The sequence below is a fragment of the Chenopodium quinoa genome, unplaced genomic scaffold (assembly GCF_001683475.1).
Source record: "Chenopodium quinoa cultivar QQ74 unplaced genomic scaffold, ASM168347v1, whole genome shotgun sequence".
Classification (NCBI taxonomy): domain Eukaryota; kingdom Viridiplantae; phylum Streptophyta; class Magnoliopsida; order Caryophyllales; family Amaranthaceae; genus Chenopodium; species Chenopodium quinoa.
This window is the reverse complement of record NW_018743977.1, coordinates 3610823-3634762: the sequence shown is the minus strand read 5'-3', so window position 1 is coordinate 3634762 and position 23940 is coordinate 3610823. Positions and strand designations below refer to the sequence as shown.

The 23940-nt window shown below is 38.2% G+C and overlaps 1 protein-coding gene and 1 pseudogene across 1 annotated transcript; both read right to left on the bottom strand.

Annotated features, from left to right (window-relative positions):
• Positions 1–317: 317 nt before the first annotated feature.
• On the bottom strand, positions 318–5768 carry LOC110689901. Its single transcript, XM_021866728.1, has 8 exons — positions 5446–5768; positions 5308–5345; positions 5121–5180; positions 3895–4782; positions 2900–3797; positions 1324–2602; positions 418–1152; positions 318–326 (listed from the first exon to the last, which is right to left on the bottom strand). The coding sequence occupies exons 1-8, from the start codon at positions 5766–5768 to the stop codon at positions 318–320; spliced, it is 4230 nt and encodes a 1409-aa protein (XP_021722420.1).
• A 9361-nt stretch (positions 5769–15129) lies between these two features.
• On the bottom strand, positions 15130–16254 carry LOC110689900 (annotated as a pseudogene).
• Positions 16255–23940: the final 7686 nt, after the last annotated feature.

Genomic DNA, 23940 nt, shown 5'->3' with positions numbered 1-23940 from the left:
AATAATACGTTGATCTCTAACTAATTTTTAAAAACAATTTAAAAGAAGTTTAATATATACGGTAAGTAAACATATTTACACAAATTCGTATGTGATAGATCTACATAATTCCCGAATCAGAGTATATAACATCTACAACATTAATTTTGTTAAAAAAATACAAATGATGTTAACATAACGAATGCTTTAAATGGAACATAACTTATTGACAATTATGAAAAGAAATACAACTTTATATCAATATTTGTAATTATACTATTTTGTAGAACACATTAACGTTTGCTATAATTAGTATAGTATTTTTTAAAGAAAAAAGATTACAACATCTGCAAAAATGCCATTATACAATAACAAACATGTTTGAAGTTAAACAACTTTTGAATACTTCAAAATGTCAAAGGACACTAAATTTCTAACCGAGTTGACGTGATACCCATCTGGCGGTTTCATTGTATAAACAACAACATTTTTAGCCTTTGTTTCCCGAGATAAAGCCACATACAGTTGACCATGTGCAAAACACGGTCGAGGAAGATAGACCGAAACCTGATTCAGTGTTTGTCCTTGTGACTTATTAATCGTCATAGCAAAACATAATTTAATTGGGAACTGTTTCCTTTCAAAAGTGAATGGATATCTGCTATTTGTTGGAGGGCGTAAAGTTGCTCGATGCAAAAAAATAGTTTTCCCTTTATATTGACCAACAGAAATTTCACAGACGATAACGTTGGGCTGAAAAATCTTGCAAATCAATCTCGTCCCATTACAGAGACCATCCGAAGGCATTATATTACGTAGCAAAATCACAGGGCAGTCTTTTTTATGCGCAAGCTCATGAGGACTCATTCCTCCTGGACAAAGCTTATTTACAAACTCTGATGGATAGATATTGCAAGTATCGTTGAGCATTGCATCAAAACTCTTGTAAATCACCTTATTTCCTGGAAACTGTTCAATCAGAACCGAATTGACCGTATCCACATCATCATTCATCGGAGTTAAGATTGCTCTATCTGCAAAGATGTCTGATGTAATCGTTCCTTTCTCAACTTCTGGGAAAGTAGCTTTTATAATCTCCAAAATAGGATCCCTGTCAATCTCCAAATGATGTACCATTCCATTAGGAAGCTCTACATATCCACGCTCATTTGTCTGTAATTCACCATTACCAAGAGATAACAAAAACGCACAGAATGTTGGATCTTCACGAGCTCTCTGATTTTCTGTTAACTTAAATCTTTTCAAAGATGGCCAGATATATGAAGCGATAATGCTCGATTCAACAGCCTGTCTTAATAACTTTTAGGGTACAACCAGTAAAACCTGCCTAAAATCTCCGCCGAAAATGATAAGTTTACCACCAAAAAGTGTCGTATTTTCACATATATCTTGTAACAACAAATCAAGTGCTTGTAAATTCGCTTTATTCGCCATAGAAGCCTCATCCCAGATAATTAAAGCTGCCTCTTTTAATAATTGTGCTAAACTACCTTGTTTTGGCACATCACACGTAAAACAACTCTCATGATCAACAGGTATTTTAAATCTTGAATGAGCTGTTCTGCCTGAATGTAGATTTGATGCAGCTATTCCAGATGACGCAGTGGGCAGTACAATTTTATTCATCATTCGGATTTCTGCATATAAACAATTGTATAAAAAAGTCTTACCCGCGCCGCCTGGTCCATCAATGAAGAAAGCACCTCCCTTTCCCTCCTTCACGTGATTCATTATAACATCAAATGCATTCAGTTGAGCCGCATTCAACCGTGATCGTGAATTTATATATTCTTCAGGAATAGGTGTATTCAAAGCATCTGCTATGTCTCTCGTTTTCCTAAACTCGTCACTGACATTATAGGCCCGATGATCCAGCCCAAATGTTTTCAGTGATTTACCCATTGATTCAAGATGTTGCTCTAATAAACTAACAGTGAGTTGTTTAACTTTTCCGGGACAATCTTTAAACTGGTACCTATAATCTTCTGACAATGAGGCATAATACTTTTCCCATAAAAATGCTGGATCACTGGGCTTGCAAAATATCAGTATTGTTGCAAACAGCCGTCTCAAAGCACACGGTAATTGTATCTCTGCAGCTTCAGTTAGACAAATGGATGCAACATCATCATCCTCCAAAAGGCCTAGCCGTTTAGCAGTTTCTTGAAATGTAGCACAAACATAATTGTCAACTGTACGTAAGTCTGTAAACGAAGTTGAATTTCGTACATTAAGTAACAATAGTCGAAGATAATAACGTTCACCTTCGGCAGGCAAGACAAAGGATATTCTACCAACAATAGTGAGTGCATTTTTTCGGTCTTTCCATTTTTTCACATTTGAATTCCATGTGTAGTGTTCTGGAAAATCACTGTATAGAAGGTTAACACCACCATCAACTGTCGCATTAACTGCAAAGTACTCCGTTAAAGGTGTACGTGCGCGCTTAGGATCTCTAACAACTCGTCTAAGATTTTCAAATGGTCTTACAGCAATGGATTGCATGTTTGGAAGATGCACTGGTAATGGCATAACAGGAGGAAAAATTTCAAATAAATCAAAACCAAATATTCGCCATATTCCCTCACATGAAGATACCCACCTACAATTTCAAACAACAAAATTCAAATGTAATATTTGTAACCATAATATCATAATATAAAGAAATGTGAACTAAATATGTAAATAAAGCACTCAATACCAACCTGCCAGAGTGAAATTGTTCTATTTCATCGATTTTTTTTTTTCATTTGTAGCAGATATCTTAAATGATATTCGATCATGCCCTTTATAAACATATTTATATAAATATTTCACAGATTTAATAGTTGAACAAACCTCAACATTTATATGACAATCAAACATAAGTAATAAATATGGATTATAGGGTACTACCCACTGATTATTTAACTCAGCCCTTCGGACCTTTACTTTTTCTCCTGTTGGACTTCTCCTATATACAGGATACCCATCTTTGTTGTTTGCTGCCTCTGAATTATAATCTTTTGGATATCCATTTTTGCAGATCATTTTTTTCCCATCCATTCTCATACAAGGACACTTAGGATTCAGCTTCCCACAAGGCCCATGCATCATATGAGTCAAGACAATTTTACGAAGACGAGGATTATAAAACGATGGGATTTCAGCACAAACAAACTTATCATACTCAGATGGCCCTCTTATCTTGAAATCACGATTCAGTATTATTAAAAAATGTGCATGTGGTAATCCTCTTTTTTGAAACTCAACAACATAGATCATTGCAGCCACTTCACCAAAAATTCTTTCTTTTTTAATTTGTTTTTTTAATGCCAACAATTTTGCACGAAATATCCGGGCCACTATATCTGGTCTATCCTGAGCTTTCTCTCCAGGCTGTAATTCACACTTTATTTCAGGCCAATTTGCATTACATGTCATGGTAATAAACAAATTCGGTTTCCCATATCTTTGAACTAAAGCCATTGCATTTAGATACCGGCGTTTTAGATCTCTAGGACATCCATTAAATGACGGAGGTAAAACAACAAGATGTCCAACCTTTGAAGCATCTGTCTCTCCATCTGTCACACTATCAAGAATACCTTGATAAAGATCGGCTCTAATGATATCTTGATTGTTCCGCAAATAATCGAGTCTTGAATTTTCGATCTTCACATACATGTCCACAACAAATTGTTGAAAACATCTTCCACTTCTAAGGAGCATGTTCGAAGGCCTCATTTGTAATATATAAGCATAGTATTCTCTTGGAGAGATATACTTATCAGCTCTTGTCCTGTGTTTAACAGTCCCTATATTTTGCCAAAAATAAATAAGAAAACGCATTAAATTGCCAAGCATAATAAATAGTTTAAAACAAATTCGAACTAATATGCATAAATAACAAACACCTGCGTGATTCTTCTTCGTCTAAGAAATTCTGCACGGTATGAACTGTACAGGAATGAATAGGATCCGGAACTTGTTGTGTACGACTTTTCCCACCAACATTTCGCTTCTTAAGATTCTGAGTCCATCCACATTCACCAAAAGGGAATAATAACGGGTATTGTAATGGATCATAGCACCCATAATAATGACAAATCTGATGAGTTTGGGTAGACTTTCCATGCACAATAATATGTGGAGTGCTAATCTGACTTGAAGACGCACCATCTGGCCACACTGCAGCAACTTCATCAGAAACAGGTGCGTTATAAACACGTTGATCCGAAACAGGATTTTGAGATAATACTATCTGCGTGTCTTCATCTATCTCTATTTCCCTCAACGATCTAAAAAATCTTGCATATGGATTTATTTCAGTAATCTTCATTAATATACGAATAATATCCTCCCGTACCTCAGGAAAACAATTCACTCGATTCTGAACTTCGTGTTGGCCATCATAAAAATAGAGCTGCATAAATTTAGGGCTACCATCATCAGGCAGAAGATCTGGAACAGAATGATATACTTGCCCATGCATTTTAAATAAATATATCCCCTTATATGTAGTCGATTCCGTTTTACCGCGTATAGAACTATAAGCAAAGAGATTGTTATACATTCGGCTGTATTGCTTGAAATGTTTAGCGTCTTCCTCTTCTGATAAATATAATTGGCATAACTCATCAAGAAATTGATTGGCTGCAACCACAACCTGTCCGCCACAACAGCAGAAACTCGGAGTTTCATACATGAATTTCTTGGCATTACAATACAAACAACACGAAGCACTATCAAGCACAAGAGGGCCAACTGGAAGGTTTTCACCAATGATTGCGAGTGGTGTCACTGCCGAAACGTGGGAAAAACGTTTTTGAAAAAAAAAAAAACAAATACATTTAGATTCATTCCAAATATCACAAACAATAGTTAATTCTTATATTATAAAAAAACCATAACAATACCTTTTAAACCGGGGTTTTTGGCAGACGCAGACTGTGCAAAGAACAGAGATCTTTTGCTCTTACGTTGTTGAATTTTTTTTCGTTTGTTGGCAGATAAAAAAAAATGAATATCACGTTCTTTCCGTTTTTTTATTCATATCTACAAAAAAACCATAATATATATTAATTTCAAATAATACATCACATAAAGGAGAAGAGCATCAAAAACTTACAACGTCTCACAAACTTCAACTGGCACAGTATGCCATGTCGCGTCGGAATACGGCAATGCCGAAAAATTTCCTGTTCGAAATTGGAAAACAAAACAAAAAAACGCGATATAAATTCCATACATCATAGATCATATGAACACGTTTATAATACTCACTTTTCCGAAATAATGCTTTCACACAATGTTAAACAATATTACCTGCATTACACGGCTTCCAATTACTCCTGGATTTTTTTCTATAAAAGAACATAAACATCAATAAATACAAATAAATACCATAATCATAGTCTGAATCGGAGTATATCCACAATGCTGACGACAAACACGAAGACTTACACTTCTTCACAATCTTGAATAGGCACCTCAAAACAATCAGCAAACAGGTGTCCATGTGCTGGCCGCAAACTTTCAGCATCTGTATCCACATGGCGACCATTTATCGGATTATTGTCCATAACCAACACAGCGTTTTCCTCTGTAGACGTAACCAATACATCAACACCCAGTTGACCCTTTTTTGTGACGACATCTGCCGAAACTTGAAGAGCATTATATATAGTTTCTTCCCCATCCTTATGACCATCGGAAAAAACTGGGATTCGCCTACCCTCGCCTCCAACCGGTCGACTGCTCGACGGGAAATTCGTCGGCAACGACATCACCGTTTCTGACGAATTAACTCCTAATCGATAATAGGCCTAATCTTCCTTTTTTTAGGTCCTTTATGTGTAATCATATTTTCGACTCCCACAGCAAAATTCATCTGTTCTTCTATACCCATTGTAACATAATTCTCAGAACATGCAGCCAAGACATCAACTTCCATTTGGCCTTTAACAGAAACATTATCTCCCGAAATTTGAACAACGTTACATTTAGTTCCTTCCCCTTGGTGACAAACATTCAGCGAATCTAAAATGGGCCCACTACCGAAACCACCCGTTCCTACAAGTTGTTTTTTTCGACTGAATGGATAACTCATTGGATGAAATTTGACCTAAGTGAACAATAGGCCTATCCCTTTTTCTAGATCCCCTGTGTCCCACAATTCGCACAGGCAGCAAATTTACCGAATGAGTTTGAGTAAACTCTTCATTTAAATTTTCAGCATCTGTTACAATTCTTGGTTGCTCATCCACAAGTAACGTAACACTATCCCTACCAGGCATGATAGAAACATCAACATTTGATTCATCTTTTCCATTCATATTCTGTTCCCGCCTTAACCCCTTAAGCATACATAAGTCCATCAAAGGATATTCACCCAAGTCAACAGCTATCCCTGTCGCTGAAATGCCAGGTGTTACATCTCGACTCTCTTCTGTCGACAACCGAGCAGACTCACTTTCAGGAAACTGCCCTGGACTAACAACAACTGCAGTTTTTTTTTCTCACCATCTATACAACATTTCGGCCAAAAAAAAAGCGATCAGATTATAAATATACGCATATTTCCTGTATTCGTACTCCAACATAACCACACCAACAGGTAAAGAAGAATGATAGAGAATGTATAAACATGATATCAGATAAAACTCCGATAATCTATACAGGCTAAAAACACGTAATAAAACAAGAAAACCCATGATTAGTAACAACCAGTTGATAACTTCAAAATGTTAAAAAACCACTAAAAAAACACAACTGCAAAACACCGACATCAACTACTTATCCAAACCAAACATCTATAATTGTCGTGGATTAACAACAACTCCACATTTCATTTTTCTTACCATCTCCACAACATGGCCACTAAGAAAAAACTGATCAAATTATAAAATTCAAACAAACACTAACAAATATAAACAACAATGAAATCGAAATTGCAATGCCAAAAAAAAAAACCCACAACACAAACCCGTGTATAACTCCAACAGCAAATGCAATAGAAGAACGAAAACACAAATTTGGAAAAATAAATTAAAACTACAGAAAGAGAAGGCAATTATATATAGAGTGAGGGAATAGATTAACGGAAAAAACAAATTCGGAAGAGAGAGAAATAAAAAATGAAAAGAACCTAAGGGAAAAAAAGGGCCGCCTATATATAGATAGAAAATGTTTCAGCAAGAACCTGAATGTAATATGCAAGAACAAATCCAAAAAACAAATACTGAAGGAAATGTTATATTGTTCAAATTACTACTGTTCAAAATTGGCACAGTTAAATATTGTCAATAATAAGTCAACCGTTGAAATCAATAACCAATTGTGAACAGTAATGTATTATGCTTTTCCCCTTTCTTTTGTGATTATCCTCCTTTCTTCGGCACCCAGCCGAAATTAGAATACGGTTGGAATCCTCTCTTTTTAAGAGTTAAGAGAGAAGTTCACCGGTACCCCCATTGTGAACAACAGTGAAATCAATTGCCAATTATGAACAGCAGCGAAATGAATAGCCAATTATGAACGGTAGTGTATTGTGCCTATCCCCTTTTCTTTGTCGTTATCCTCCTTTCTTCGGCACCCAACCGAACTTATCTGCTGATCTCTACTATCCTTCCTTTCTATCTCTTCTTTCTAGCCATCTCTCGATCATCGTCTCCCCAGATTTAGCTGAACCTGTTACTTTTTTATTCCTCTTCACATTAATGGCTGCCTAATTCCAACAGTCATCGGTAAATTTGAAATGATATCTTCAATATCTTCCAGTGAATGCATAATTTACCTCTAATAGTCTAATTTTCAGTTTTGCTTCAATTTGTTGTATTATTTGTTGATCGTTAACGTTTGTTCTTTGGTGCGATTTTGCTTGCGGTGTTTGGATTTGCGGCCGCTTCAATAGGGTTGCAGAAACAATTTATAAATGTACAAAAACCACTACAAAAACATAACTACAAATCCTAGACATCAACGGAAAAACAAAATCGTAAGAAACAGAAACAGGAAATGAAAAGAACCTAAGGAAGAACCAAAAGAAGCTGCCTAAATGTAAAAAGATAATGTTTCGGAAAAACCCCGAATGTAATATAGGAGTACAAATCCGACAAACAAATGCTGAAGCAAATGTTGTACTGTTCAAGATGATAATGTTAAAAAATGGCACTGTTCAAAACTGGAAATCCGAAATGTGTTCCTATTCACAGAAATATACAGACCACTATATCCAACCTATCCTGAGCTTTCTCTCCAGGTTATAAGTTACACTTTATTTTGGCCCAATTTGCTTATAAGTTACACTTTATTTCGGCCCAATTTGCATTACATGTCATAGTAATAAACAAATCCGGTTTCCCAAATCTTTGAACTAATACCATTACATTTAGATAACGGCGTTTTAGAACTCTAGCACACCCAATAAACGACGCAAGTAAAACAACAAGATATCCAATCTTCGAAGCATCTGCCTCTCCACGTGTCACACTATCAAGGATACCCTGATAAAAATAAGATCCAATGATTTCTTGATTGTTCCGCAAATAATCAAGTCTTGAATTTTCGATCTTCACATACATGTCCACAACAAATTGCTGAGAACATCTTCCACTTCTAAGGAGGACATTTAAAGGCCTCAGTTGCAATATGTAGGCATAGTATTCTGTTGGAAAGATATACTTATCAGCTATTGTCCCGTGTTTAACGGTACCTATACTGTGCCAAAAACAAAATAAGAGAACACATTATATTGCCCAGCATAATAAATAGTTTAAGACAAATAAGAACTAATATGCATCTACAATTGTCGTAGATTAACAACAACTTTATATTTCATTTTTCTTACCATAAGCACAACGTGGCCGCCAAGAAAAAATTAATCAAGTTATAAAAATCGTTTGAACAGTAGGAATTTGAACAGTACAACATTTGCTTCAGCGAAATCAATTGCCAATTTTATCCTTTTCCTCCTTTCTTCGGCCAAAATCCTTGTCCTCTTTTATTCGGCCGAACTTAATTTCCATTTTATCCTGTCCTTCCTTTCACCCTCTTCTTCTTTACTCATGGTGAAGTACTTTTCTATGCTCTTTTCCCTTTTGTCTCCCTTATTTTCAGTAGATTCATTCAAATCCGGAAAACAAATGTCGAAGCAAATGTTATACTGTTCAAACGGCTACTGTTCAAAATTGGCACAATCTATTACTGACAATATAATGAACAGCAAAGTATTATGCTTCTCCCCTTTCCTTTGTTGTTATCCTCCTTTATTTATATGCATCTACAATTACCGTAGATTAACAATAACTTTATATTTCATTTTTCTTACCATATACACAACGTGACCGCCAAAGGAAAAGTAATCAAAATTATACAAAGAAAAGGCACTTACATATAGAACGAGAAACAGATAAATGGAAAAACAAAATTGAAAGAGAGAGAAACGGTAAACGAAAAGAACCTAAGGAAAAACAAAAAAAAGCCGCCTATATATAGAAGGAGAATGTTTCGGCAAAAAGCCCAGTGTAAAAGAAGGAAAAATCCGGAAAACAAATGCCGAAGCAAATGTTATACTGTTTAAACTGCTGCCGCTCCAAACTGGCACTATTCATTACTATCAATAACGAGTCTACCGGTGAACTCCCCACTTTGTAAGAGTTAAGAGAGAAGTTCACCGCTACTCTCATTGTGAACAGCAGCGAAATCAATTGCCAATTATGAATAGTAAAATATTATGCTTTTCCCCTTTCCTTTGTCCTTATGTACTCATTGCTTCGGCACCCAGCCGAACGTTTCTTCCTTTTGCTTCTATATACAACGTTTCGGTAAAAGGCCAAATATAAAAGAGAAGGACAAATCCGAATAACAAATGATGAAGCAAATGTTATACTATTGAAATTACTGCTGTTCATAATCGGCAATTGATATCGCTACTGTTCACAATAAGAGTACCGGTGAACTTCTCTCTTAAATCTGAAAAAGAGAGGAGTTCACCGATAGACTCATTATTGACAGTATTGAACAGTTCAATTGCCAATTATAAACAGTAGAGTATTGTGCTTTCCCCCTTTCCATTGTCCTTATCTTCCTTCCTTCGGCAGCCAGTCAAACTTTTATTCCTATTTCTTCTATCCTTCCTTTCCCTCTCTTCTTCTTAGCCATCTCCCGAAATCAATTGCAAATTATGAATAATAAAGTATTCTGCAATTTCCAATTTTGAACAGTGCCAATTTTGAACAGTAGCACTGTGAACAGAACAACAATTGCTTTAGCAAAATCAATTGCCAATATTGTCCTGTTCCTCCTTTCTTCGGCCGAAAGACCTTTCCTCTTTTAATCGGCCGAACTTTAATTCTATTTCTCCTGTCCTCCCTTTCTCTCTCTTCTTCTTGGCCATCTCTCGATCCTCGTCTCCCCAGATTTAGCTAAACCTTTTGCTTTCTTCTTCTTTCTCGCATTAATGGATATCTTCAATAACTTCCGACGAATTCACAGTTTCCTTCCAATAGTTTAATTTTATGTTGTTTGTTGTAATATTTGTTGGTCGTTAATATTTATTCTTTGGTGTGAAAAAACAAAATAAAAGACCAGAACACAAATATAAATCAACACAACACACAACACCAATCTAAGTGATAGTCGATTCAAATCACAACACAAACCAAAAAAAATAGTATTTACCAAACAAAGTAAACAAACACAGAGAAACACAACACAATACATCAATCTAAAATGATAATCGATTCTTTGGTGCGAAAAAACAAAATAAAAGACCAAAACACAAATATAAATCAACACAACACAACACACCAAGCTGAATGGTACAAAATAAAAGACCAGAACACAAATATAAATCAACACAACACAACACACCAATCTGAATGGTAAGCGATTTAAATCATAACACAAACCCAAAAAAAAAAATATTTTCCAAACAAAGTAAACAAATACAGAGAAACACAACACAATACACCAATCTAGAATGATAATCGATTTAAATCACAACACAGACCAGTGAAAGTACTATTTACCAAACAAAGTAAACAAATACAGAGAAATAGGAAACACAAAGACAAAAAAAAACAAGGTAATAAACCCCAATACCAAACAAACCAAAACAATGCAAACGCAAAGGCCATGAACAATAAAAATAGACAAACAAATTAAGTCCAACTGAACAGAAGTAACAAAAAATCACCGAAACCTCCAGTCCAAGAAAAATCGAACAAACACTTACAAATATACATAACAATGAAATCCAAAATGCAATACCAAGAAACAAAAAAACCACAAAACAAACCTGTATATAACTCCAACAGGAAACATAATAGAAGAACGAAAACACAAATTTGAAAAACTAAATCTAAATTATAAAAAGAGAAGACAATTATATATAGAATGAGAGAATAGAAGAACGAAAAAACAAAATCGGAAGAGAGATAAACAGTAAATGAAATAACCTAAGGGAAAGCCCAAAAAAGCCACCTACATATATAATGAGAATGTTTCGGAAAGAGGCCAAATACAATAGGAAAGTACAAATCCGAAAAACAAATGCTGAAGCAAATGTTGTGTTGTTCAAATTGCTCCTGTAGCAAATGTTGTGCTGTTAAAATCGTTACTGTTCAAAATTTACTGTTCAAAATTGACACTGTTCAAAATTGGAAATTGAAATTCGTTACTGTTCATAACAGGTCTAACGGTGAACTTCTCTCTTTTTAAGAGTTGTAGATTAAACTCAATTAATGATTGGATATACGTACTGTCCACTTAAGTTTGACTTAGGGTCATAAACTTAAGATTGAGTAAATGAGAAAAAACTTGTGTGGATCAGGTTATTATGAAATTGAGATCTACACGTACCATGTGACGTTATATTGAACATATTGATCATAATTTTAACATAATTTAATGACCTTTATTAAAACTTTGGTGGACCTGAGCCACAATATAATCGAGGATTCAGGGGCCACACGGGGCAGCCGAAGTTATGTTGCATATGATGATTAGTGACCCTAATTTTAATATACTACATCGGTTTTTTAAATGCATCACTTTTCTTTAATGAGTGTTTTTTTTAAATGCTTCACTTATATATTTATAACTTTATTCTATTTTCTTTTATCATTAATATCTACTCTCTTTCTTCACATACTTTCGCTTTCATGGTCTCATCTTACTTTTATAATATTAAATTATTCAGCGACGACTCACACTATTATATTACTTTACTAAAACTCTGCGCATCACCAAGTGATGCATTTAAAAATAACAGAGGGAGTAGTGAGTTAATGACCTTTATTATTCATACTGAGCAATATACTAAAACTCTCATTATAAAATATATAAATAACTTAAGATCTATACAATATCACTAACTTTTATATGTGGCTTGCCACACTGGGCAGCCACCATGTAATTACCCGAGTAATGTTATAAGGGTTACTTTGTAGGGTTAAAAAGGGGTCACTTATACTAGGGTTACTTTATCAATATTGTAAGGGTTACTTTGTTATTTAAGGGTTAGTTACTCAATAGATATAATAAGAGGTTACTATATATGTCAGTATAATAGAGGTTACTCCGTTAGTGCTATAACGGTTACTCCATTTTTTTACAAGCAGTCACACGGTATTGTCAGCCGTACAGAAAGTGTGCTGTTATATAACAACAACCTTTTATTTTTACAAAATGACCTGTATTTTAATATATTGATTTTATTTATTAATATAACGCCTTTAATTTCTTATAAAATAGTAACATTTAAACATAGTGATCTTAATATTAGCGGTTCACGATAGATTAATGTGAAATAGGTGTATTAAAGAGTTTTATGAACAAAAGCATCTGAAGATCTGATTTGAAAAGGATCCGATAAATTATTTTGTTTAGTTTATAAATGAAATTCTTTGTTAGTATATAATTGTTTAAATAACCTTGTAATGTTTGAAACAAAAAAATTACTCCCTCTGTCCCATAATATAGTTCCTGTTTTCCTATTTTGGAGACCCAAAATGTTGTTTTTGTTTCTATTATTGGATAGTATGTAAAGACCATTATACCCTCAATTTTTTTTTAACTTTATTCATTGTACTTCCTAGATTACCCTTGAATTTTGCACATGCACTGTACTTTTTTCAACTTTTTCTCTCTAACTTTTGTCTATAATTGTACTTTTTACTTTTATTAATGTACATCTTCCACTTTCTCCTCCTATTTCTTAAATATCGTGAAAAAACACAACTAGGAACTATATTATGGGACGGAGGGATTACAAGGTTATTCTTCTTTTGTAATTCGTTACATTGTTTAGTAAAATTTGTGCGTTGTTTAAGTATAAAAATAAAAATAAAAAAAGTGTCAGTTATTGTAAGATAGAGACATGGAGTATACTACTATGGCTACTCCGTATTTAGGGGTGGCAATTCGGGTCAGCAGGACGGATTCGGGTCAGATTTTAGGTCGATTTCGGGTTTGTTTAGAAACTATCAAAAATAGTGTAAAACTTAATATTATTACGAAATATGAAATTTGGGTTAAATCGGGTTGAATTCGGGTTATTCGGGTCGGGTCGGGTTTGGGTTTCTCTCAGTGACTTCGGGTCAAGTTCGGGTCGTGATATCGGGTCGGGTCAGGGATTGCCAGCCCTATCCGTATTGTAAACTTGTAAAGGGTTTATGGATTAATTTTTTTCTTTTTTTTTTTAGGAAATTTTTTCCTTTTTGAGGAAGGGGCAACAGATCACTTTTTCTTTTGGAGTAAAACGAATAACTTTTCTTTAAAACAAAATTGGATCACTTTTATGATTTCACCAACTTTAAACTTTCTATCCAAACGTGCTAATTGGTAAGTATACTTTTGAGTACAAAGTCAAAAAGGTAATTATCATCAGCATTTATGTTAATCCTACTCTTTCAGTATTCGTGTATATCTATTTCAACATTGTTACATGCAGATACAAAATTATCTCTAACTCGTCAAAAATTTGGAAATACTGAAAATGTTAAACATAATCCTAAAGGCAATATATAAGGCACGCTAAATATTTACAATACATTAGGTAGATTGTTGTAATCTCCTATGTATCTGTTTCTTGATGTCGGTGATAGAGGCCTCCATATATATAATTAATTAGATGGAGCCCATTCAAAGATCAAATTGGTAGAACGTTTTCACATGAATCATGATTCATGATGATGTTCCCTCATTGGCTCATTCTACCTTTCCACCCCTTTTATAGCAAACAACAATAACTACTCCGTCTATAGTTGCAAACTTGCATTATTCTCTTCGTCCTAATTTACTTATTTCATAGTCATTTAAACGGGATTTAAAGTAAAAATATAAGAGTAAAAAAGTAGGTGAATATCGGGGCCAACTCAAGAAAAAGTAGAGAAAAAAATTTCTTTGAAAAGATGTGGGACAAATAAATTGAGACGGAGAGAATAGTACACCTATAGAGGTGAGAGTGGTGATGCTGATTCTATGAAACGATAAGCCAAATTGGTGCTCTATGAAGATGAGCTAACAAACACCCGGGCTATTACTAATATATGGCTGGTGAATCTGGTGCAGCCTCAACCCAGCCTGTGTCTGGGTTCGACCAGCCAATGTGAGCTGATCTACAAGCGCACATCCACTGTCAAGCAAAAGTTCCGCTAACCCGGTTGGCTGAGCTCAACTACTGTAGAATCGTCCACAACGTAGCTAGATTAGCTACCTGATACCTGTAGGCACAATTTTCACCCAAGTTCAGAGCTAGTGTAGTTGTCATCTATTGACATAGAGGACTGTAGCACAGACCCAAAGCTCAATTTCAGTACAAGAGGATAAGCGTTTAACAAACAATGTCCAACACTCTCTGCATCTAAAGGGCTGTTCAAACTATCATCAAAAGAAAATAAGAATCCCTCTTGTTCGAAATACACGTTAAATTTTGCAGAAAATGCATGATATAATTCTATCACAAGAGTGGATAGCCTAGAAACATGTCGAATTCAGAAACACATCACAACAATTATGCATAATATAAGCTCAGCACCGTAGTGATTGTACTACAGAATCAATTAAGCAATTCATAAACTAAGTATTAGCAAGAAGATCCAGTATATGCACAGCAGTAAGAGATACACAAATAGTACAAGTATATGATATAAGTTAAATACCTAAAGGCATTAATTAGAAACATGGATATGAAAAAAAATTCACATCAGAAGTTTTTCCATCATATACAATTTTCCATTACTTGGCAAAAAATGTCATGTGACACAGAATATACCAGAGAAGGAAACTCCTTCAGTATGTTTATCAGAGAATGCACAATTTGATATACATGTAGTACAGAAGTGCACTAATTTAGTTACTTTACAGGTATTTTGCTGCTTCTTGTGCATGAGTCTCCTCTCTAACAAATGAATTACTCTGGCTATGAAGATCAATCACTGTACCGGACTCTGACTGGTTCTTTTTGGTTGGCACCTTTTTCTTCTTCTCCGGAGGCCTAGGTCCTAGAGCACTTATATCGATAGTAGCACCAAGTATTCTTGAGGATTGTAATATGGCATCATACGCCTTTAAAGAGGGCTTCAGATCCTCATTTAACGCACTCAAATATAAGTCATACGCTAACCTAGGCTTACCATCATTTGCAAGAGCCTTGATCAACGTATCATATGTGATCTCATTTGGGTCAATGCTCATACTTCTCATGCGTTGAAACCACTCGTAAGCAGCGCCAGCCAGACCATTCTTTGTACATACACTAATAATTGCATTGAAAGTAACAACGGTTGGGTTGATACCTATTGAGACCATTTCTTGAACGATATAGTCAACAAGATTAAATTTTCTAAGTCCAACATAAACTGAAGCCATAATTGTGTAAGCATATAAGTTGGGTTCAACGCCAATTTTACGCATATGCTCCCACACCCGTACAGCCTCGTCATATAATTTTCCTTTTTCGAGAGCACTAAGTAATGCTCCATATGAAATTACAGTTGGCTTTTCACCTCTCTCTATCATTCTCTTGAATATTTCGACAGCTGCAGTAGCTTCCGAAGCCTTAGAACAAGCTATAAGAACAGCATTCCATTCCCTACTTCTTGGTTTCAAACCTTTGGCTTCCATCTTGTCCAGCAACTTTAACCCCCATCTCCAGATTCCTCTCTTCATAGCAGCACTAAGCAAGACATTAAAGTGAGATACAATCAGCTCATATGCCATATTATTTGGTTTCGGCCCCTAATCTAACATATCCGGCGAGGAGCCCATCGACCTTGATGACTTCAAAGAAGCCGCGCCTGCACCCAAAGCAGCCGGCAAAAAGAGGAAGGCGGAGCACCTGGTGGCCGTAAAAAAAGAAAAGCAATAGCAATCACTGATCGGGGAGCGGTCAGATGATCTTCGTCCTCAGCCGGCTGGTGAAAATATTGACATTGTTCTAGATGGCACCTACCGCCTGGAAACTCCAGACGGTAGGCAGCTAGCCAGACCCTGGAACGTAGATAACTTGAAAAAAGTACTACTTCTAAGGACTTGTAAATCTTTGTAAATAGAGTATTTTAATGAAAGAATGCTTTATTTTCACCGTCTTTTGTACAAAGTTCCATCTGTGCAATGCACAACCGGGCAACCGTCTGCTCTAAACTGAGTAGACGTAAGCTGAGTATCAAACTTAGCAGCTATTTACAAGGACAATGGCCGGATAGTTTTCAAACCGCCTGCTCCAACATGAGCAGGCCACCGGCGACGCTCATCTGGGTGAATTCGTCGAAGAGAGCATCTCCTTTTTGGGTGGTTCATTGTTCCATAAATCATAACTTAAGCGGCTTTAACCGACGGTCTAGGTTAAAGATAACTTACGACTGCTTGAATGATTAATTGAAACCGAGACACAACCGGTATTTGCTCCAAAGCAACACAGACGGTAACTAAAATCTTAGTCGAAGGTAACCGGTCTTTGTACAAAAGCACTTCAGTCGGTTACAAACTTAAATTAAGCAAGGTCAAAACCTTAGCATTTAATCCATAACTTGGTTATCATACATCCGTTCGGCCAATGGCCGCCTGCATACCAGCAAACGGCAATGACGGATACCCAAAGAGTAATCCACAGCCGGTTAAAAGAATAATCTAGGTTGGTCCTAGCCGGCACTGTCTGCTAATCCAACTTAGAATAATTCTATTTTAAATACGATCAAGGACCGCCTATCTATTTGTCCGGATAATTGTATGGACGGCTGCCTGCTTAGAGTTGAATAATATTAAGCAAACAACCGTCCAGGGGCAGGCAGAGCCAATGCATCCGGCATACCGCACGTATCGAATCAAATTGCAAAAAGAAAAAGATTTGTACGAGCAAAAATTGCAAAAATTGAAGCAAATAATATCAAAGGCAAAACCGACTCAGTCGGCAAAATATATTAAAAAGATTGCCAGTCGTACCTATGTCCGGGGAAAGGAGATACAAGCAAACTACACGGCTCGCAGGCTGGAATTAGAAAGAATGAAAGAAACAAATTAAGCTACTACTGCTGCTGTTGCTGATGCTGCGACGGCTGGCCCTGGCCGTAAGGAGGAGCATCTTGAGTTTGCTGGGCTTGAGCTTCGTTAGCCACGCCCGACATTTGATCTTCCGTCTGCTCCTCCTCTTCCTCCTCGGCAATGTCGGCCCATTCTTTAAAGGGAACCGGCTTCTCTGTTCCGAAAACCTGGGCATCAAACACCTCAGTGGCATATTTGTACCGCAGGTCAAAGAAAGCCCAGTCGGTGTCCGAATGGATCATAGACCAGGCCATCTTCATGCACTCTTCACAGTCGCGCTCATTCTCGGCAATCAGCCGGTTTTGCTCAGCCTCCAGCTTCCCCTTATGGTCCGCCTGGGTTTGGGCCAACTCATTCTTCAGTCGGCTGACCTCTGCCCGCAGCTCAGTGTTCTCCTTATCAGCATCCCCCAATGCTTTGACATTAGCTTGGAGGTTTTTGACTTGGAGTTCAAAGTCGGCTGCTTTCTTGTTGGCCGTGTCAGCAGCAGCCGTGAGCTCCTTGATTAGCTCCTCCTGTTTCATCTCCCGGCTTTTAGTTTGGATTTCATACATTAGGGTGTTATATTGGGTAACATCAATAAGTTTGGCTGCCCTTCTAATGGCATCCCTTAGCTCCTTTTGCTTCTTCCGCAAGGGGACTTTCATGCCATCCACCCTCAACATCACCTGCAAAGTCAGCCGGAAAGGGGTTAGTATTTCAATTACGCTACAACCGGCAAAGGAATAAAGTGGCACAAAAGCACCCCAATCGGTCAATTACCTCAGCGAGCAGTGAGTTGATGCAGTCTATGTTGACCTGGTTTATATCCGGCACCGCCTCCTTCTCGGACCGGGTAAGGGTCCTCAGCATTCTCTTGGCATGATTTTGGAGATCTGGCCAACGAGAAGAGGCATCTGCATGAATAGATTTATTGGTTAAGTACTGAGCATAGGCGGCACCTACATTCTGCCGGCTGCCTAAAGAATCCCCTGATTGGGTGGCTTGGGACTTGACTCGCATAGGCCCAAGCGGCCAGGGGGGGTCAAAGGTGAGAGTTGTACCTTGATTTTCAGGTTGAGGGGTCACTCCACCCCCAACCGCATTGGAGCCAGATGCTACAGCAAGCACCCGGATTGAGGGAATTTCGGGCTCCCTCCTTCTAACCTCAGCCGGCCCTGATCTTAAGCTAAGATCTTTCAGGCTTTTGCCTGCTTAGGTAGGCCTCTCAGGCGCAAGCGGCCTTCCGGTAGAGACAGGGGCAGCCGAAACCCTTCTTGTTTTGGAAGCAGGCTAGGAGGGCTCCTCTCTCGGTCTATTCAGCATCTGTCTAAGAGAACGAGGAACATTCTTGCTCCCCGTCTGAAAAGGAAAACAACACAGCCGGTTAATATAAAAAATAAGCTTCAAACAATACAAACGGTCAAAGAGCTCAACCGGCGTTTATCCCATCATCTATGGCCGCCAGTTGGGCCCTCTTTTTCTCCAATTGATCCTTCCGGATCTCTGCAGCAGACTTAGCCGGTGTCTTTTTAGGTGGCACCATCTCTAATCCTTTCTCTGCAAGGAATAAAAATCAAAAAGTTAAAATCCATTCAAGCATGATACAGACGGAATAAAGTGCCGGCTAACAATCAACATACGTTTGCTAAACATTGTGCTTAGGCCAGAGGCGGAAAGGAACGCCTCGTCCTTTAGCCAGCCCGGATGAGGGACCCAGTTTTTGGGGACAATGACTTCTATCCCATCATCCAAAGGCAAGGAGGTCTTTTTGAAGAGACCCGTCTCCATTATTTGATTCCAAGCCTCTTCCGGTACTCTAGGAAGGGCACACTTCTTTCCAAGGAGAGCTGGGTGTGTGTTGTAGCGACGCAGCCGGTGGTTTAGTTGCAGCGAGGGGGAAGATATCATGTAAAACTTGCTCTTCCAGCTGCTCCACTTAGACGGCTTGTCAAGCGTCATCATAAATTCCGGGTGCGTGGTCAATGTATACCACTCATTCCAGCCGCCAGGGGCATGGCTGAGGTAGTGCATATGTGCAAACGCCTCCAAGCTAGGCGTTATGTGCTGCATCTCGCAGGCGGCTATGTATCCTAGTATATTCACCCAAGAGTTGGGTGTTAGCTGCCAGACGCCAAGGTCGTAACCCCTTAGAATGGCCTTTATTATATTATGGAGAGGGAACCGGAGGCCGGCTTTGAACGCCGCCTCATAGAAGCCAAAATAATCATTGGCATGGTCAAGGTCGTCATCCCAGACGACGGTTGCCTCGACAGGCGGCACAAAAATCTCCCATCCGGCCCCAACCCGGCGCTTTTCCAAAAATGCGGGAAGGGTGGCATTTAGAGTGACCACATCCCGGGCGGTCATGTGCGCCTCTGTTGGGTTGTTGATAGAGGGCCATTTATATGCCTCCTCATCCTCTTGAGGGGCATCCGGTTCCATAGTTGACTCAGTGGAGTCTGATTTTTGGACGGTCTCCTCGCCGCCTGTACTTTCGGATTCGTCCAAGATATCATCCCCGGGCGTGCTAGGTACGCCTGGCTGGTCATAAGGTACATAGTCAGCCGGAACTTCTGCTGAGCCGTCTGACTGATATTCGGGGTCTACAGCCGTCCGTCTCGTCCGAGCCATTATGTCCTGCTCATGAACAGAGACGGTCAGATTCGCAGAAGAGTAAGGGTGGTCCAAACACCCCTAGACGGCATTCCCAGTCCTAGACTCAGCCGTATCCAGTGACCGGCTGACAACTGTCCTAGGCCGTGCCGTGTGTGTGTTGGGTGAGTCTATTTTTCTTTACAATCTATACAACCGAAAAAAGCGTAAAAAAGTTGCAAGGGGTAGAAACGGTACCTTGAAGTTGTAAAAAATCTGAAGACGGTTGACTCCTTGAAGTTAGCAGCCGGAAATCCTTTTTGTTGCTTGATGATACCCCAGACGGTATCCCGGATGTACCCCTTTGAAGAGAAACTGAATTTCACTGAAGACCCAGACGTTTTTCTGGAAATTTGCTTGAAGATACCCTAGACGGTTGTGACCGACTGTGGGGGTATTGGGAGCTAAGGAAAGGTCAAAGGGTCCTCAGGCGGTTTGAAGGAAATTTGCTTGAAGATGCCCCAGACGGTTGTGACCGGCTGTGGATATAGTGAGAGCAAAGGGGAAGGAATTTGAGTATGGTCTGGCGGTATCTAAGAGCTTTGGGCAAAGAACACTCAAACGGAAGCCGGATGAGTGAAAGAGGGGAAGTTTTTGCAAATAAAAGCAGCCGGTCTCAAAGCTTTTCTCTCAGAAAGTTTTTTTGAAAATATGCAAAGTGTTAAAAATGAGGGGGAGGGTTTCTACTTATAGAAGAACCCAGAAGGCGAACCGTCACCTTCCCATTTCAAATTCAAATTCAAAAAGAAAAAAAAAAGAGAGAGAAGGAGACGAAGCGTCACCTTCTCAGAGCGTGACACCTGTCACAGGTGCCACGTGGCAAGCCACGTCACACCTGTGAGGGGCAAATGTTTAAGGTAAAACTACCCTGTCCACGTGGCCCTATAGCATGCTGACACGTGTCAGCCTTAGAGAGGTCCTAGGGGATCCAATCCTCTACTGACACGTGGCACATTAACCCTAAAAGGGGAACTGATCCCCTTCCACTATAAATAAAGGAAAATCCTCATTTATTACATATTCATAAATATACACACAAAACCCGAGCAATATTAATTGCAGAATTCTCTCGAAATCCGAGAGAAAAAACCTTTACATTCCGCACTTTTATACATCCGAAAACGTTCTAACTTGATCGCCGGAGGCGGAACTCCACCCAACCGGAGCTTCCGTGGTTTTGCAGGTACTCTAAAAACTTGATTGACTCGCATTCTTGGAATTGTAACTCTCCCAAGGGACTCCATAAACCCCGAAATAGTTTTAAAGAACCGATACCAATACATTAGGCACAAAGGTACTAGTATCGGTTTAGTGTCGGAAATTATTTCTGATACTAAAGATCGATTTTCTAGTAGTGCAGTGGCGGTGTGTGGAGGGCGAGGGAGATTTTAAGATAGCATTCTTGTTGCTTGCCTTGACTGACATACTATGTCCTACGATATGTCATAGGTTGTGCTCCAAATTATTACCGACGGCAATTGCAGCTGATGATGCGGTGAACTATGACTGATGTACCCTTGTGATTGAGCAACTTATGTACGCTATAGCAAGTTTTTCTTGGAGGTTTTACCCTTGTGGTTTTGCCAAAGGTTGTGGAGGTTGCACTATATTTCTTTGTGTAAGTATAGATTGTTCACATATTGTTGTTTTTATTATCTGTTTAATTCATTGGTGTAGAGTATTAATTTTGAGAAGGAGTATGGCAGATCATGTATCTGATTGTTTGAGAAGAACCCTTGTGAAATGGGTATGTTTCCCAAAATAAAAGTATGGACCGACAAGGAGTTGAACATGGCGAAGAAGGAAGATCGTTATAAAAAAGGGGATTTTGGCAAATTGGGAGTGAGTGTTCTGGCAGGAATATTTCAGTGAATAAATATAGGTTGTTAGATCTTTTGCTGACATGTTTTACCTGTTCTTTTTAGACTGTGAAAGCTGCATATGGCTGTCCCCATGAAATGAATGTACCAAATGTTATGCTAGTGAAGAGATCAGCACGTATTGTTCAGGAGGTGAGTGATTTGGGTTATAGTACGTATTTCAAATATTTTTCTCCCTGAATGATTTGTAATGGGCTCCCTTGTGAATGTGTACAGGCTATGCAAGCATTTATGATAGCTGTAAATGCTAATGTGCAAGAAGATGTTGAGAATGAAGTTGCAGCAACGAAGGGGGAAAACATTCTAGGCGTCAGGATTATGGTTACTTTAGGAAAAAGGCAGCAAAGGCAGCAGGTAAAATAGTTGAAATTCTGGGATGTGTAATGTAATTCTTCTTGATATTATTGTGACCTTGATAATACTGTTACTGACTATGAATATAATTTTGTGTATTTTTGTTGCTTGTTCATGACATTTATAAGTGAGAGGGTTGATGTATTTTTGATGTATGATGTAGGTGAAGGTCCTCTGGTAATTTGCTGGATGTTAGTTTTTTTATTATTTTCAGAATGGTTCAGTTGGGACTCCTATCATGATTGATGAACATAATGTGAGAGAGAGAGAAAGGCTTGAGCAGGAGCAAAGAGAGAGAGAAAGGCTTGAGCAGGAGCAAAGAGAAAGAGAAAGGGTTAAGGAGCAAAGAGAGAGAGAAAGGCATATTTGAGGAGCAGCAAAGACAAAGAAAGATAGAGAGGCTTGAGGAGGAGAAAAGACAAAGAGAGATAGAGAGGCTTGAGGAGGAGAAAAGAGAGATAGAGAGGCAAAAGGAGGAGAAAAGAGAGATAGAGACGCAAAAGGTGGAGAGTGAAAGGGTTGAGGGAGAGAGGGGCTACAGATTGACGAAAGTGAAAGGGTACGATTGAGGGAGAGAGGTTGCAAAAGGAGGAGAGTGAGAGGGTTGAGATAGAGAAGTTGCAAAATGAGGAGATCGAGTAAGAGGGTTGATAGAGAGAGGTGCAAAAGGAGGGGAGTGAGAGGGTTGAGAGAGAGAGAGAGAGGATGCAGAAGGAGGAGAGAGAGAGAGAGAGGATTGAGAGGGAGAGGATGCAGAAGGAGGAGAGAGAGAGAGAGGATGCAAAAGGAAGATAGTGAGAGGGTTGAGAGAGAGAGAGGCTGGAAAGCGAGAATAATGCGAATTTGAACACTGAAAACAGAAATCCAAGGACAACACGTAGTCCGAAAGTATCTGATGATGAAAATATGGTCTCTTATGTCTATAGTACGCTCGTGTCGCTGGCAAAATGTATGAGAAAGTGTGGAGTTCACAGTTTGAAGGTTGGAGCAAGAGTTATATGATGGATCCGGCTTTTGCGGTATGATTTGAATTTAGTGGTGTAGTTTTGTATACGGTTAATGTGCAGTGTTATCTGATTTGATTGAACATTTGAAAATGGCTTGACAGATTCGTGTATTGCAAAGAAAATCTAGCTCTAACATGGAAAAGGCGACATGCACTTATACGCAGCAAATGGTTGGCACTTCACCAAATAGGATTAATGTTGTAAGCAGACATCTAATCCATTTCTAATCTTACATTCCTAAATATGAGAACCTGTCCATTTTGCTACAAGTATTATTCTTTTTTTCCCCCTCACACCCATGTGATAGCATAACCCATGTAACCCATTTTAAATTATTTCACAGGTCTTTTTTTGGAGTAATAACATAACAAACAGAAAAATGAACAAATTATTCAAAACACCCTTAACAAAATATGGAAAAACTAACATAGGTTGTTATTAATCTTCTTGACAATCTTCCAGACTTTTTGATTCATGATCCATTTAGCGATGATTAGCTACTAATAAGAGTAGAATTTGAATGATCTGGAAAAGAGTGA